The sequence below is a fragment of the Rhipicephalus microplus genome, chromosome X (assembly GCF_043290135.1).
Source record: "Rhipicephalus microplus isolate Deutch F79 chromosome X, USDA_Rmic, whole genome shotgun sequence".
In the NCBI taxonomy this organism is placed as follows: domain Eukaryota; kingdom Metazoa; phylum Arthropoda; class Arachnida; order Ixodida; family Ixodidae; genus Rhipicephalus; species Rhipicephalus microplus.
Genome location: NC_134710.1, coordinates 440,067,522 through 440,080,750, shown reverse-complemented (window position 1 = coordinate 440,080,750; position 13,229 = coordinate 440,067,522). Strand labels below are relative to the sequence as shown.

General features: G+C 41.0%; 1 protein-coding gene across 1 annotated transcript in view; it reads right to left on the bottom strand.

Annotated features, from left to right (window-relative positions):
* Window positions 1-704: 704 nt before the first annotated feature.
* LOC119161814 (uncharacterized) overlaps window positions 705-13,229 on the bottom strand; it is a 477,337-nt gene continuing 464,812 nt past the window's right edge. The window contains exons 29-30 of the mRNA XM_037414326.2: window positions 2,013-2,137; window positions 705-876 (exon numbers count right to left, since the gene is read on the bottom strand). Coding sequence (XP_037270223.1) covers window positions 736-876; window positions 2,013-2,137 — 266 coding nt within the window. The 3' untranslated portion in view covers window positions 705-735. The remainder of the gene's footprint in view (window positions 877-2,012; window positions 2,138-13,229) is intronic.

Sequence of the window (13,229 nt, the reverse complement as noted above, 5' to 3'; positions counted from 1 at the left end):
AGCAATAATTTGTGTATTTGCGTCTACAACCATTGAGCGCACTATGTTCGCCAAATTATTTATTTTAAGCCTTTTCCGAAGCTTACTAGAGCCTTATAACGTCAACCGGTACACCGATATATTTTTCTGTTTTTCGCGTATATTCTTGTGCAATAAATATGTAATAATTTTACAATATTAGAAGTGATGTGAAACTCTAACAAATAGTGGAAATCAAATTTATAGCTAAAACTTTCCTAACTGAAATGTGTTGAATATCCCGCCCCCCTATTGGGAACATTTAGGAACTAATGCAGTTTGGCGGCGCTTTCAGAATTCAAATAATAAACGCTTTCAGCTTTTCGCCTTCTTTTGCACTGCTTCCAGGATGTTCCCACCTTTGACCAATCAGTAACGTCAGGTGTTGACGTTACAATATAGTGGCACGTTTTTTGACGTCACATTGACAATTGAAATTTTTGCCTTTTGTGACGTCATGATGAAGCTAAAAGGTGACGTCATCACTCGATGATCATTTTCGTATCACTGTTGTTGATGCCATATACTTGGGACGCCGGTCAGATTTTACGCTTGATGGGAATTCTGAGGCTTTCTTTTTATTAAAGTATGTGGTATTGTTTTCCAACTTTAGTTGATATTTGTTTTCCAATATAAGCAGATTTTAATACGTCCATTGAATACAAGTAGCGATCACGAAAGCATAATGAGCCAGAGAGCGTATTTTAATCAAGAGTGTCACGTTGACGAAGTCTTGTGCGCTGATGAGGAAAGGGTAATCTTAGAACCACGGTCAAAACTCCTCTTTTTCTTGTCATGGCAGACGCTATACACAGCAAGACTCATCCAGAATTCTCTTGCAGTTTTTTCATAGGCTATCTGAAAGACAAAGATATACGAATATTGGTGAGTGCTAGTGGAACCCCCTCCCCCCCAGTCTAGTTTACTTCGTTAGGGGGCCGTAAAGAAAGTTACAACTTTTTTCCTGTTAGTGGATAACTGCTTCATGGCTTTATTATCCCCTGTGCTTGCCTCCAAAACATGCTGGGTCAGCAAGAAAATGAACAAAAGTGAAATACGGCTGGTGACGCCACATTAAAATTTTAGCAGCACATGCATGACGTCAAAATTTTCGACTGCACCCACTAGGTCCTACGTTCCTTCTAATCAGTAAAAAGGATGCGCTGTCAGAACTTAGGGGAAAAATAAGCTTCAAATACCAAGTTTCTGCAAATTTCGTTTGGCATTTCTCAACTAAACACAAAAGTTTTCAAATGGCTTGCCTCACTCGTGACAGTTTATGGTCTAAAATTTAAAATGACACTCTCACTGACAGTAAAACAGCGCCACAAAAAACGACAAATCCGACGAAGAGGGTGACACATAAGTACTCGTTCTGTACAAATACCAAATAAATTGAGTTGTTTGTGTGCCTTGCTTACGTGTCTTTTTCTTCGTCTGGTCTGTAGTTATCGCTCGCAACTTTGTTCTGCGACTATAAACCAAGTAGTCTAAAAGTATATTTGACTCTTTGAATAATAAATTTTTAAGGATGTCATTAGCGTTTTCATATCTTTCACGCGAGTATTTAGGAATTTATGCCTAGTCAATCTTTTCCTAAAAGTCTCTTTAGTTGCGGCTTAAGTAATTATTTTTACCTCACGCCTCAAACAAGAAAACTGCCTTATTTCAAAATTAAAATTTATTCGTTCATACAGTCAGCAGAAAGGCTCCTATTGCTTTCAAAAGGCGCAATAAAAGACGACAAACGAATGTAAGTGAAAGAAATGAAGCCATTTTGTATTCAGCCGTCACCACAGTCATGAGTGCAAATAAGATAACATAGTTACAGTTCTCAGTGCTACACAAAGTAAAAAAAAAATGTTACAGTAGTCTGAGACGATGTTTTAGAATCACTTGATTTCAAGCAAATGGTCAGAAGAGCTGTAATTTAACCAATTTGTGAGGTTGCTTTATGCAAAAAATAACTCTAAAATGTTGGGACTACGACTTACATGAAATATGAATATCACGAGACCCTGCAGTGAGCTGCTTATGACGAACAGATACTCAAAAACATGACCCAACTCCTGTGATGCTGCTTGTATAAGACTCAGGTAGGCGAAAATCCATGTAAGCCCTGTGAGCAAAAGAGAGTACAGGCGTCAGACAAATAGGGTAAAATGGCACAACTTTGTAAAAATGTTTATGGCGTTAAAAATCTCCGTTACCTATGAATACTTACGACTACAGTAATTGATGTAAGAGATAGGTTCCAAGAGGTCCAAAGCAGACGTTTTCTATGACTAACAAAGTTTCTCTTCTTCTTTTTTCATTTCAGTGCAAGACAACTGGGACACCCTTTAACGAACGATATACCAATGGCAGGATAAAGTGAAAATCATGATGGCAAGAGCTTGAAGCAAAGAAACATGGCCCGGATTCACAAAACTCACTTACGAAAACATTTTTGCGCAAGAGAAATTTTGTTGCGTAAGTCGATTCACGAAACGAAAAAAACGTCGTAAGAGGCCATAGTTGTCACATCAGCCACTGCAAATAAAGCGCGCTGTGACTGCTTGGGAACATGTCAGCGATGGTGAGGCAGTTGCTATATTTGCTTACGTCACTGAAAAGTGCTCGTAAGTGGATTCACGAAGCGAAATTGTGCGTAAAAACCACATGGCTGAGAGAAAATCCCACGAGTGGTCCGGACCACTCTTAGGAACAGTGTGGCTACTTAGAACCTGCTGCCGCAGCGGTATACTTTGGTGCCCTGGCTGGTTTTGAGTTAATTCACACCCATTAAGGGCTGCCTGATGACTGCTGGTGCGTTTTTATTTCTTTCGGCGCTTTGAGCTTCGCGTGTTGTTTCCCTTGTACGCAGTGGATGGTGTTGACAACCACCACCGTCCAATAAGTTCGAAGTTGCAGTAATTGAAGAATTCTATTGGGCGTCAATGGCATAAAACTACGCATGTAAAGATTTGTGGTTGGATGAAAACCAATGTGATACGTGAATGGTCGGTGCATTCGAACGCGACATGACATAGGATCAACCTTATTTGTTATGTTGTTGTGTTGCGCCCCATCTCATCCAATCAAAAGTGCGACTCGAGATCTTTGCCTCATTGGTGGAAATTACCACCAAAGAGGTTAACGGGAGCACATTCTTTGCACGCTATTGGAAATAAAAATGAGAGGAAGTTTTCAGTGAGTGGTTCATTAAGTTTGTGCTCTAGTGTACTTTCATTGGCTCTAACTGTCCAATGGTTGCGATCTCTGAAATACAGCTGTCGATACACTTTGGGACGATCTGGAACAAAGCGTACTTTGTAAACCAAAGCCTATTTGGGGTGCGCGTGATTACGCATGGAACTACAAACAAATCATGCATCTTCACCGTCACTGTTCAGACACCGATATGGACCATGATAATATGGCAAGCAATCGGAATAAAATGACCCTAGTAACTTTGTATGACACCAAAAATATGCAAACCCTCACGATTCTGGAGCAAACCTTGGCTGAATTCATCCCTGCGTCAATTACCAGCCATTTAACTTGGCGCACGAACATCATTCAAAGGTAGAGCGAGCCACTGACATGTATTTTCTGCGACGCAGCGGCCACTTGACCTGAGAATAATAGCGTTGCGAAGGCGAATCCCCTGTCGCATGCTCTGATCGAAGCAGACGAAAAACGCGAGCAGACGACGGCTTGGCCGTCAAGCACAGCTTGTGATTGGTTGTGAAGCAATACCCTCTACATCAGCTCACTCCGTGACGTTGCCAAAACACTTCTTTCATCTGGCACGCCTGTCCTGTTCGTCATATCACCCCCCTCGCACATAAGAGAAATTTTTTTCACGCCGTGAAAATAGTGCAAGTACTTTCTAAGAGCTCTCTTACGTGCGGTGCAGTTGTCGAAAACAACATGGCGTCGTAAACAGCATATTGGTCGGTGCGACTTTCAGCAAATGCTTCTCGCACGAGTTACTTCAGCGTTTGACCGGATGTGTTGTGATTACAGCAGCTCTATCAGTGCGTGTGAGCAGTGCGGAAAGCTGTGGCAGTGCAATGGTGTACGGTGAAGCGCAGCGAAGCCTGTGCGTCGGTGTGGTTATCAAGCGGGGATCGGCGTCGATGTATCGACGGCAACTATCACTCGAGAAGCCTGCAATATGTGTTTGTGTGCCGGTAACAGTTCGTTCGCTTGACTTTCCAGTCTCTCAGTTGGGTGCTGTGCGACATTTCGGATTGACAGCGTTTTGACACGTTACTTGAGTGAACCCAAGTACGTACGGAAACGTATGAACTACGCGCTCGGTTCTTGCTTCGCCACTAGTTAGCCCGTACGCTTCTCTTTACTTGAGAGCGATGTACTGTTCGGGAGTGAAACGATGTTCGTTGTGAACAGTGGTGCTGTGTTGACGTTCCAAGACTTGTGAACAAGCTGTGCTCGTGTGACCGAAAATTGAAAGACAGCGTTGATAACTGTTTTGCCCGGCGAAGTTGTGGTGGGGCAGCTTGGCGCTTTTGTTTATTAAGTCGTCACTTCTCCTTTTTGTGGTAACCATAGTCCTAGCGCTGTGATGTGATCAACCAAAACTGCAAGATGCTACATTCTGTTGTGGATCGTGTTACTTTGGAAGCGCGCCAAGACTGTTCTTCGGTAACAACTTGAGAGTTCTGTGTGGCAGCGAGAGCCCGTGAACGTCAAGATTCCCTTCGGCCCCCAGAAAAAGCAAAGATTTCACCGGTGCCATGCTTTGGATGAAGTATTAGGCCAATATCGCCTAACTACAGGTTTCCGAGTTCGTCTGGCCATCGTTCTTCACGGCACTAGAGCCTTGACAACAGCCGGTCATGGCCAGTTCTTACACTTTATCAATGGACGTGCACGCCTGGCCAGCCCTTCATTGCTGTCATTGGCAGCTTCCAGTCTGCAGATGCCCTTTGCCTGTTGGCCGTACTTGATTCCTCATGACACCGAAGGCTACTAAATGCTGCCATCGGTGAGTTCACCTTGCAGAACTAAATTTCACCAGTACTATAATTCATGCAGTTCTATAACGTGTGCAAGTTTTTAAGCCCATCAGATATAATGTTTCTCTATGGTAAGTTGAAGCATGAAAAATATACCACTACTGTTATATACATACATATATTATGGAGCAAATACATAAAAAGTTTTTTGTGATTTGATACAAGTGAGCTCTTGTTTGATTATGAGGTTGGGCCTGTCGATTGACCACGTTTGATAGTTGGAAAGTTAATGTGAATGTATTTTTCAGAAGCCAGGTTGCACTTAAAAAATTTACGTTATTTTGGAAAATTGATTCTATAGACGATTACCACTGTGCTAGTACTATACTTCAGTAGGACATATATATTGCGGTGCGTAAAGTTTACATGAGGCTTCAGTTTATTTCTAAGTGATTATAGCAGATTTTGGTCACATTAACGAAGTGATAGCTTCCTCAAATAAGTATTAGAAGTGAGTGCTTTAATGATTGTTTTTAAATATCTCGTTTTTTGCTCTTCACAGATCGCAGAGATTGGTTTGTTAAGGTCCTGTGATTCATCGGTTGAACATTCTGGCACATCAATCCTCATCATTACTTGGAGCACCTGTACAAAAATAGGAAGGACGCGTTCTCCCTAACTAAGCAAGCCTATGTCACTGCTGGGACTGTTATCATTCAGCGGATGGGGCGTGGAAGCATGCATGGCAGCCTCATCTGGAAGGACTGCGATATGCTTGGGAGCTTCGAGCGCACAAAACTGCCTAACGGCCGGCTGCAAGATTAGTTTTTCTTTAATACATACGATTATGTGAACACCACTTACTGTGCACAAATTGAAAACCCAAGCATGGTTGCTTTCAGTGGATACCTGTAATATTCTTACACATAATTCTTATTCAACATTTATAGAACTAAATTGCAAGATAATTGAGAATGTTGGAAACTGAAAGCCTGCAGCTTATGAATGAAACTCCAATAATCTGAGGCTCAAAAGCTTGTGCTTTGAAACGAGCACAAATACTTTGATTCCTTAATGAGCTCTCGAGCTTGTGACTCCCTCTGTGGATCAAGTGCTCTGGAAGGAAATAGCAAGTGGGTGAAAATTGCCTGGCTGTTCACAACTTGTAAGGAGAAAGACCTATTTAAGAAGCTTCAGATGACATAGGGTCATTAACTGCATATTTTACCTAATGTAGCTTTTTCTCTCTCAGTGCTGTTGCTTATGTTTCAGCCGAACATGTTCACCACGATTGCATAGTGATATATATTTTTCTACAAATTGTACCTGACCTAAGTATGCATTGTTGATCTCTAAAGGTGACGTTCAGTGTGTTTCAAAGCCATGGCTTCTCATTTCTCTGTCTGTGGCTAGCCTATTTCAGCAGCAGAGTGATGCAGCTAGCACACATGCAATCCAAGTCACGGAGCACTGCTTTGGTGTTCTGTGCAGGACGCAGCATATCCATCCGGCAAGACACTGGTATCAACAATAATGGTGAGTGTTGGTGGCACCTGTAGGAGCCCGTTGTGTTTGTTGCGTATGATTATTTCCCCTGATGAAGTGCATTTTTGAAAGGTTTTCTTCATTTAGAATAATAGATGTCAGCAACAAGCACACTCATAATCCACAAGTTCTTTGTGTCTTCTAGACTGCCCATTTGCTCCTATACGCAGTACGGTGAGCTGGTTATGTTAGACAGCCTTAAAGTTAGGAACATTGGCTGTTGTGTTGTAATGCAGTCTAACTTGTATTTCTTAGTGAACTTATTTGTGGTCTGCTTCTCGCACCTAGTGTAAAGTCAAAATAAAAGAAACCTTATTGGCTTTTTATGTCTGGCAGAAGTTTCATGCCTTCATCTATAACATTGTAGTTTTGCTCTTGTATCATAATAAATATATTTTCAGTCTTCACTGTTTGTGTGTGTGTGTGTTGAGGCTTGTCATTGGCTTCTGAAAATACAATTTCTGTAAATATGAGCACATAATTGACAACTATACAATCTTTCATGTAGCATGGTTGTAACAATGATCTGTATTTTTCTAAGTTCCAGCAGTAACAAGGGGTTAGGTGCTCCACGGTCATGTACAGTGTATCAAGAACAGAGCACAGAAGACCAACAAGTATAAAGGGACTGCCAGTGACTGTTCTCCAGCTCAAAGTTTACAACAGCAGAAAGAGCACATTGTGATGTCAGGAGCAGCTGCTGCTTAACTTCTTAGCAGTGCATTATTCAGCAGTTCATTTGCTTGCATTCAAAATTATTTAAATTTTGCATGGAAGATACCAAACTATGACACTAATTTAAAGGCTGCTGTAGTGTTCGTGGGCAAATATTTTTGAGCTGAAGTTTTTGACGTGTGTGTTAAGTGCCTGCGTGCCTCTACATTTACATGCCAGAAATCACAGCATCCATGGTCGCCAATGGTAACTATGTCTGCATTCTTTGTAGTACAAGAAGTAAAGCCATGGATGCAGTAATCATGTACTTAGTCGATGTAATCCTTCAGTGCGCACTCATTTGTATAGCACCAATGATGCCATGAGTGTATAAGCTCTGGGAAGTGAATCTATGTGGATTATTTTATTTGGAACGAAGTAGATCATCACTACTCTTAGTATATCTTAACAGAAGATTTTAGTGCTTGGGTATTATCCCACTGCCTGTCCGTCCTTCAACAGTCTACTTATCTACTGTGTAAGTGTAACTTTTTAAATGTATACTTTGCTCGGATAGGTTTGTTCATGGTGTAATGCAAGTGACTTATCATCTATGCAGCTCTACTCAGACTAGAAATAAAAGTACTTATTTTTATATGTAGCGATACCATGCATTCACTTGTGTTTTTCTAGGTGCCTGTACAATTGTTTAGCCCTACAAAAGTGCTGGTATACTCTAATATTGAATCTGGCATCTTAAAATAGTTTGTTAGTGGAAGTATAATGTGTTTACAATCAATATTACTATCCTCAGATGAACTGTGAAAACTCTGTGGAAATTTATTTACATTTTTTGAACTTTGTGAAGGCAAATGTTGTTATGTTCTTTTATTGTGGTCCCTGTTTCATGCAAATGACACATAATTACTTTGCAGTGGCATAGTATTAGTTGTTATTTTACACATATGTGCTGAGCAACATCGCAGTTGAGGGCAGCAGCAAGACATACATGCAGTGCACTGGAGCATCACCTCACATAGTGTACAGTCTTTGCCCACCAGTAAACTCAATATTTTTCAAGCAGACTAATAAACAGCTGTATGGGAACTGTGTTGATGGGCAAACTTTGAAGTCTTCTTGAGGAGTGTTTTTCATCATTTTTGTCCAAGCGAAGTAGCTACCCAAGGCCACAACTGGTGGGAATGTGGTGGTTTCCTCTCTCCAAAAGCACTCTTAACAGCTGCCTCAATGTTAGCATGGGGTGAATTCACGAACTGGAAAAATAATTGGTCTTTGTTTTCTTGGCCGAAAGAGTCGCTTCCACCGTTGAGCCACCACGACGCGCCAGAATAGAAACTTTTAGCTAAATAAAGTTGATTCTACTTTTGAGAAGTGTTTTGGGGAAACGAAACGGCACCTATAGCTGTCAATATAAACACTGTTTGCACCAAGGAGCTTAGTAGCTTATATTTGTATTATTCATGTTTTGTCTAGAATTTACTCGTGCTGTGCCAACTTTCAGCCCAAGTGTCCTAACATGCTTTGTTAGTGGGTTGTGAATGAGCCAAGCTATGTAAATAAACATAGTGATATTGCAGACATGTACAAAATATTGATGCACAGCCCTTTTCTTTAGCATGACATTGTCAAGGGCTTTATTCTTGTGTTTTTTATAAAAACTGCTTGTCACTGGGCAGCAGCAGAAAACTATGCATCAAGCTTTTGCGAGATAATTCGAGCAACACCGTGTTCAGACAACAGTGCCGGTGGATATCTCTCGTAAGTTACTTTCTGTAGTCTATTCAAAATGAGTGTATTAGAATTGATGTTTTATAGCCATTCGTTTTAATATTTACACCTGAGTGTGTGTATGTATGTATGTATGTATGTATGTATGGGTGTACATATGTATGTATGTATGTATGTATGTATGTATGTATGTATGTATGTATGTATGTATGTATGTATGTATGTATGTATGTATGTATGTATGTATGTATGTATGTATGTATGTATGTATGTATGTATGTATGTATGTATGTATGTATGTATGTATGTATGTATGTATGTATGTATGTATGTATGTATGTATGTATTTATGTATCTTTTAAATGAGAATCCGTTTATCATTGGTGAGTAAGTTTGGTAATGATTTGGCTGAATTTGTTTCTAGTTATTTCTCTTTTGAGCCATTATACATTTCAATTTGTTTTGTACTGCATAAAAATAAATGTAACCTTACACAGAATATGTGTGTTCGAAGAAGTTTCATTTACCAACCTACAGTCGGGCAAGAAACAGGGTAAAATGGAACGAACCTGCGAAGATTAGTTTCGAGCATAGCTACTCTACATGGCATATCTCGTACACATTGCGTTGGTTGAATATGTCGATTTCAACCTTTCAATTTTAATCAGAATAAGCAAGCTAACACCCGTGGTTGTATATGTGTGTGATATTTATGCATACTGTGATACCGGTTCGCAATTACAATTAAGGTCACAAACTTAGTCAAGCTGAATACACGATTTTTGTCCATGCACCTTTCATCTGCACTGAAACTGTTGTTAATAAAAAATAAACTTCAGTTTAGAAATTTATTCTAGTAGCCAAAAGCAGGGTATCTCTTTATCACACAAATCAAATTGCCATTGTTCTGTTCCATTCTGGACAATACGGGACCCTCTCAGCAGAACTCGATTAACTGCTACAGTTCATTTTAACCATTGACAGCGACATTACACTGAAGCGTGCAGCATGACAAATAGCGGGAGAGAAGACACAAACTAATCACTCTGTTTGCATCAGCTCTAACTGTCCGTGCTCTTTGGTCTTGCTGCATATGATGATGCCCACCAAATTAGCACGAAAGCGTGTCCCTACAAAGGCAGTCAAATTGGCTGCAAGCAGTTAGCTCACTGCATGTGTAGATTTTCTTCAAAACACCGTGAAGACTGATTGCTGGTCGAATATCCAAACACGTGAAAAGTAATATACCAAGTATGATATTGGTATTTCAGCACTGGACACTTTTGCGATAAGAGAGGATGGAGGAGAAAATTATGAACCCTGAATTGTTTAATTTTTGAAGGAGCACAGTACAGCGCTTTTGGGTCAAAAGGGGAGTGAAAGAAGCAAGTGCGAAAGCCTACTTCTCAAAAACTTAGTACCCGCCACCACGCATAATGTCAGGCCGGGCAACCTCTTGAAAAAAAAAAAGTGCTCAGTGATTCTGCGAATCGAACCAAGTACCTCCTAGATTGTAGTTGAGCGCTGTAACCGCTCGTCCACTGCAGCAGTGCTTGTGTTCGCCTTATTGCTGATATATCGTCATTCCTTCGAATGAAGCCAAATGCAAAAACGTCCCGTGAAACTTTGTCAAAAATAGAAAAAAATAGTTAGAATGCGTTTTCCCAAGGTTACTAGAAGATAGAAACCGCCACGTGTGATTGTATAACCGCGCGCTATTTATTCTTGTACATTACTGTCATGACGTTGGGATAGCCGGCTCTAACGTACGCTACCTTCTCATAGTTTTCCAAATATAGATAAGAAAATAAAAATATATATCGGCCTGTGACAACGCTAATCAACTATTATGAGTTCACTGTCACTAGTGTCACTTTCACTAGATGAATGCTCAGTTTTCTTTCTTTATCGTTATTTAGGAAAGTTTTGGCTCATTAACTCAACTCTCTTAATTAGCATTGATTCTCACACCTAAGGACAGTCACACTTCATCTCGCTTTCTGTGTGGCTGTCACTCTCATATAACGCGTACTCCACTTTTTTATGCTCCCGAGCATCTGACGCAGCTTTGCGGAGACTTTCCCTGACGTCTGCTGGGACAGAAAATTGTCTTTATTATCTATCAATTTCAAGCTTTCGTGAAGCCTAAACGAGAGTTTCTCTCTTCTTTCATCCTTTTCGCACGTGTGATAACGTCTCTCGACCTCAAGACTCGTATACACGTCTCTTGCTTTGCGCACTCAAACAACGCTGGGCGAAATATTTGCACCGTGTTTTGTGAAAAGCATTAGCACTGAGACACCTCCCGACGAGTCTCCCTCATTTTACGTAGACATATACCTAAGCGTAAGCGTATGCACGTTCTCGCATTCCGGCTTTATAAAAATGCTGCGGTGCATGGAACCAGCGAAATTGCGCTCACAATTTCATTTGATTACTGCTGTTATCTATTTCCGCACAATTTGTCTGCAGGCACCAAAGTCGCTCATGTGTCTTGTAATAGGAATATTGTAACAAAGGCTACCTTTGACTATAGGTACAAAACACCCTTACGTTCACCACTATACCGTGCTAGATTGCACCGAATTAGTTAAGTAGCAGCGCAGCTTCAATGAAATGTAAGGTAACTGGTCGCGTTAAATAGGGGAAGACATTCGAGGCACATTTTCAAACATTGCATGCATCGATTTATGTGTGGTTTCATTTATGTGGTACACCTGGAGTGTTGTTTACTTGTACTTGGCGAGATAGTGCATGGATTGCTCGATGACTTAAGGCCATCGAGCAATTTCGTTTTTAGCTACAGTCGTTGATGAAAGGCGAGTGCTTGGCTTTGCACAGCCCGCCAAAACGCCAATACAACGTACGCGGCATCCCGTGAGCACTGTAGCAGACGCGCGCGGAACTGAAACTTAGATGCAGCAAATCATTGGCTGTCATCGTATACTCTCGATGCTAGACGCTTTGCGTGCTACCTTGATATTATCGGCACACACTTCTTTCTTTCCTTGTCGTTTCATCAGCTAGCGTGTGTCCTCCTTGCCCTCTTAAGTGCCGAATAAGTTAAATTCATACCCGCGCTATAGTAATCCCTCCAGATAAGAGCACATTTGGCTAAGAAAATGCGTAGCCAAAGAGAAAGCTTTGTGAATTCGGCCCATGGTGTTAGTGGGTCCTGATGGGTAATGCACTTGCGATGACATGATCTAAGACTACATGATAACATGATCTAAGAGCACTCTTGTTGCATCTCAACTGAAATGCTTCATGGCACGATTCACTGGCACCTATTTTATTGTGTGGATCGTGAAGTGGGCGTCGCTTGCGGAAAGGAAAATACTGCACCATTGTTGTGGCATTTCTGCAATAAGATGCTGGCTGTCATGTTGCCATCCGCCTGAGATAGGAAAGCAACGGGTGCGAAGAACATTAAAACAGCAAGTTACTCGCATGGCAGAGATGGTGTGTGCTGGTAACGTGCTTAACATAAATGAAAGATAGGCTCGCTGCAGCTGAAGGTACAGCTCTGGAGCGGCACTGGCTTTCGCGCTTTGCAGGGCGCTGAACACTACGCGCAACAGGTGAGTAGGCATAAGACATGGGAGTGATTCAATCTCTCTGTTGTTATTTCAGTGTTTTGTGTTTTCTTTGTGCCAGTTAGGCGATTTTTGCATGACGTTTGCATCACTACAGCGCATTTCCTAATTAATAAATTAATTTAGCAGTAATGCTTATATCACAAGGAGACCAGTGCAGCGAGAGCATATATCATACAGAAAGGCAAGGAAAAAAGAATGAATATGATCACAAAAACTGCACAGCATGTACATTTGCTTCTATGATTTTCAAGAACACAGGTAAACATGAGGCGTTAGAACAGTAGGACTCAGTCGGTTCTATTGTCTTACGTTTTGGGAGAAATATGAATATTTCATGGTCATGCAAAAGTAGTACCAGTCAAAGCGTAGTTATACAACATCGCCACCAACTGGCGATGTTTTCTCCAAATATGTATACGAAGGAATGGCGTACAGATTAACTGCGTGCTCCCTTTTCAGGCTTAGCTTACACATGTTTACGCAACAGCATCCGTTGTTTTTTTCCCAACCTGTGGATGTCCTTTACTTACATCTGATCACCTTATTTCCAAGCGAGCGGGACTAATTTTCCACTTTAAGATGTGGTGTGAAGGCAACTACAGATTGCATTGCTAATCGCGTGAACACGTCAAGCAGTTCATCTTTATGCTGTGTAGCTTGTAATAAGTGAACTACCGAAAGTATCTTCGATAGGCTG